We start from the raw sequence: 4,334 nt of genomic DNA, 5'->3' as shown, positions 1-4,334 counted from the left end.
TGGCACAAGTATACATATGTAACAAACCTGCACGTTATGCACATGTACCCTAGAACTTAAAGTATAATAAAAATAAATAAATAAATAAAAAAGAAAGTCTCCCATTATTATTGTGTGGGAGTCTAAGTCTCTTTGTAGGTCTCTAAGGACTCACTTTATGAATCTGGGTGCTCCTATATTGGGTGCATATATATTTAGGATAGTTAGCTTTTCTTGTTGAATTGATCCCTTTACCATTATGTAATGGCCTTCTTCGTCTCTTTTGATCGTTGTTGGTTTAAAGTCTGTTTTATCAGAGACTAGGATTGCAACCCCTGCTTGTTTTTTTTTTTCCATTTGCTTGGTAGATCTTCCTCCATCCCTTTATTTTGAGCCTGTGTGTGTCTCTGCAGGTGAGATGGGTCTCCCGAATACAGCACACTGATTTGTTTTGACTCTTTATCCAATTTGCCAGTCTGTGTCTTTTACTTGGGGCATTTAGCCCATTTACAGTTAAGGTTAATATTGTTATATGTGAATTTGATCCTGTCATTATGATGTTAGCTGGTTATTTTGCCCATTAGTTGATGCAGTTTCTTCCTAGCATCAATGATCTTTACAATTCAGCATGTTTTTACAGTGGCTGGTACCGGTTGTTCCTTTCCATGTTTAGTGCTTCCTTCAGGAGCTCTTGTAAGGCAGGCCTGGTGGTCAGAAAGTCTCTCAGCATTTGTCTGTCTGTAAAGGATTTTATTTCTCCTTCACTTAATGAAGCTTAGTTTGACTGGATATGAAATTCTGGATTGAAAATTCTTTTCTTTGAGAATGTTTTATATTGGCCCGCACTGTCTTCTGGCTTAGTTTCTCCCAAGAGATCTGCTGTTAGTATTACGGGCTTCCCTTTGTGGGTAACCCAGCCTTTCTCTCTGGTTGCCCTTAACATTTTTTCCTTCATTTCAACCTTGGTGAATATGACAATTATGTGTCTTAGGGTTGCTTTTCTCAAGGAGTATCTTTGTGGTGTTCTCTGTATTTCCTGAATTGGAATGTTGGCCTGCCTTGCTGGGTTAGGGAAGTTCTCCTGGATAATATCCTGAAGAGTGTTTTCCAACTTGGTTCCATTCTCCCTGTCACTTTCAGGTACCCCAATCAAACGTAGATTTAGTCTTTTCACATAGTCCCATATTTCTTGGAGGCTTTGTTCATTTCTTTTTACTCTTTTTTTCCTCTAACCTTGTCTTCTCGCTTTATTTCATTAATTTGATCTTTAATCACTGATACCCTTTTGTCCACTTGATGGAATCAGCTACTGAAGCTTGTGCATGCATTACGTAGTTCTTGTGCCATTGTTTTCAGCTCCATCAGGTCATTTAAAGTCTGCTCTATACTGTTTATTCTAGTTAGCCATTCATCTAATCTTTTTTCAAGGTTTTTAGCTGCCTTGCAATGGGTTCAAGCATCCTCCCTTAGCTTGGAGAAGTTTGTTATTACTGACCTTCTGAAGCCTACTTCTGTCAATTTGTCAAAGTCGTTCTCCATCCAGCCCTGTTCTGTTGCTGGCAGAACAGGAGCTGCGATCCTTCGGAAGGGAAGAGACGCTCTGGTTTTTAGAATTTTCAGCTTTTCTGTTCTGGTTTCTCCCTATCTTTGTGGTTTTATCTACCTTTGGTCTTTGATGTTGGTGACCTACAGATGGGGTTTTGGTGTAGATGTCCTTTTTGTTGATACTGATGCTGTTCCTTTCTGTTTGTTAGTTTTCCTTCTAACAGTCAGGTCCCTAAGCTGCAGGTCTGTTGGAGTTTGCTGGAGGTCCACTCCAGACCCTGTTTGCCTGTTACAGTGGAGGCTGTAGAACAGAAAATATTGCAGAACAACAAATACTGCTGCCTGATCCTTCCTCTGGAAGCTTCATCCCAGAGGGGCGCCTGCCTGTATGAGGTGTCAATCGGTCCCTCCTGGGAGGTGTCTCCCAGTTAGGCTACACGGGGTCAGGAACCCAGTTGAGGAGGCAATCTGTCCATTCTCAGAGCTCAAACGCCATGCTAGGAGAATCACTGCTGTCTTCAAAGCTGTCAGACAGGGACATTTAAGTCTGTGGAAGTTTCTGCTGCCTTTTGTTCAGCTATGCCTTGCCCCCAGAGGTGGAGCTGGCAAAGGCAGCAGGCCTTGCTGAGCTGTGGTGGGCTCCGCCCAGCTCGAGCTTCCCCTGGCTGCTTTGTTTTCCTACTCAAGCTTCAGCAATGGCAGATGCCCCTCCCCCAGGCTGCTGCCTCGCTGTGGATCTCAGACTGCTGTGCAGGCAGTGAACAAGGCTCCCTGGGCATGGGACCCGCCGAGCCAGGCGCGGGATATAATCTCCTGGTGTGCCGTTTGCTAAGACCATTGGAAAAGCGCAGTATTTAGGTAGAGTTGTCCTGTTTTTCCAGGTACAGTCTGTCATGGCTTCCCTTGGCTACAAAAGGGAAATCCCCCGACCCCTTGCACTTCCCAGGTGAGGCAATGCCCCACTGTGCTTCAGCTCACCTTCCGTGGGGTGCACCCACTGTCCAACCAGTCCCAATGAGATGAACCAGGTATCTCAGCTGGAAATGCAGAAATCACCCATCTTCTGCGTTGATTACGCTGGGAGCTGCAGACCGGGGCTATTCCTACTTGGCCGTCTTGGAACGGACCTGCACAAAGTAAAATTTTTATATCAACTTTTGCATAGACTGTTCAGATTCATGTTACTTTTCTTTGCCATTGTTCTGTTGTAGGTATATGCCAATCTAACATCTTGTCAGGCGCTTGGAAATATATGTGTGATGAACATGAATTCTTACGACTTTGCCACATTTGATGCATGTCGACTATTTCAGTTTATCTTTGAAAATACTGCTGGACTGAGCACTGTTCATTCTATTTCATTTTGGTAAGGATATTTTAATTGATGAAATGTTATTTTGACTGAATTCAGTGCAGTTATTAATATATTCACAAATATTAATAAGAAATATTTATTCTCCATTATTAAAACAGTTGTAACTGTTTATAGGAGACAGAATCTTCCTTGGCTGTTTTATGGAGACCAGTTAGGATTAGCACCTCAAGTGCTCAGTTCTACCTCTCTTCCTACAAATTTCAGTTTTAAAGGAGAAAACCAGGTAAAAATGTCTAATATCATTCGAGGATAACTACATTTTGATTTATAATTTTAAAAGGTAATAAGAGGCCAGGCGCGGTGGCTCATGCCTGTAATCCCAACACTTTGGGAGGCCGAGGCGGGCGGATCACGAGGTCAGGAGATCGAGACCATCCTGGCTAACACAGTGAAACCCCGTCTCTACTAAAAATACAAAAAATTAGCCGGGCGTGCCGGCGGGTGCCTGTAGTCACAGCTACTCGGGAGGCTGAGGCAGGAGAAGAATGGCGTAAACCCAGAAGGCGGAGCTTGCAGTGAGCTGAGTTGGCGCCACTGCACTCCAGCCTGGGAGACAGCGAGACTCCGTCTCAAAAAAAAAAAAAAAAAAAGTAAAAGGTAACAAGAAAGTTATAATTCTTACCTTTTTAGGTTATTGCTACAAACTCAGTTACTAAACTAAATATAAATGTCAGCAACTTACAAGAACTAAACAGTATAGAGTTTAGCTGTCGTATTGAATATGTGGATACTTCTGGATTATGTGGTTATGACAAGAAGTAGTACTTGTAGGGTTGGGAAGAGTAGTTTTCAACACCAAATGCAAAAAATCTCTGTCCTGTTTTTCCATACCTTAAAGAAGTGCTTCCAAAGATTGACTGGGGCTCTGTGACATCGCTCAGCACTTCACAGGGCCAAATTCCCACCTCTAACTTTTTGACCTTCCAGAATGAGGAGATACTGTTTTCCCACACTGTCTCCTATTTAACAGGTTCGAAAGGAGGCTATCTGTCACTAGGGCTGCCTCTCAATTCTAGAATAATAATTTTCATGCAAAAAAACAGTCCAATTAGTTTAGGTGTATTTAGTCATAGAAATAGATTAATTGAGCCTCAAAATAAAGGTAATTGAATGTAATTTGTCAGTGATGAACATTTCTTTATAGGACATTGTATGACTTTCAGAGTATTTGACCTGATTTTGCTCTTGTTTTCTTTAATCAGAATACAAAACTGAAGTTTGTTGCTGCTTCCTATGATATAAGAGGAAATTTTCTCAAGTGGCAAACTTTAGAAGGAGGTGTTTTACAGGTAAGCACAATTCTAGTTAAAGAATTAATAATGTGCATTATTTTTGCCTGAGGCAAAGAGGAAAAGATTAGATTATTGTATGAATAAAGCATCAGTTACATACTACAGTTGATTTTTTTAAGTTTCTTTTTTTTTTTTTTTTGAGA

The 4,334-nt window shown here is 41.5% G+C and overlaps 1 protein-coding gene across 3 annotated transcripts in view; it reads left to right on the top strand.

The window, feature by feature from the left end:
• The window catches only part of TMEM67 (transmembrane protein 67), a 72,910-nt gene that overhangs the window by 29,783 nt on the left and 38,793 nt on the right, over positions 1 to 4,334 (top strand). For all 3 annotated transcript variants that reach the window (XR_001001222.1, XM_011937036.1, XM_011937035.1), the window contains 3 exons: positions 2,736 to 2,890; positions 3,014 to 3,122; positions 4,102 to 4,188. Coding sequence is in view for 2 of the 3 variants with exons in the window: in XM_011937036.1 (XP_011792426.1) it covers positions 2,736 to 2,890; positions 3,014 to 3,122; positions 4,102 to 4,188 (351 nt within the window). In the remaining variant the exon portion in view is untranslated. The remainder of the gene's footprint in view (positions 1 to 2,735; positions 2,891 to 3,013; positions 3,123 to 4,101; positions 4,189 to 4,334) is intronic.

Source organism: Colobus angolensis, unplaced genomic scaffold (genome assembly GCF_000951035.1).
Source record: "Colobus angolensis palliatus isolate OR3802 unplaced genomic scaffold, Cang.pa_1.0 Scaffold16, whole genome shotgun sequence".
NCBI lineage: Eukaryota > Metazoa > Chordata > Mammalia > Primates > Cercopithecidae > Colobus > Colobus angolensis.
Note: the sequence above shows the minus strand (reverse complement) of the source record. Positions and strands in the feature narration are given on the sequence as shown.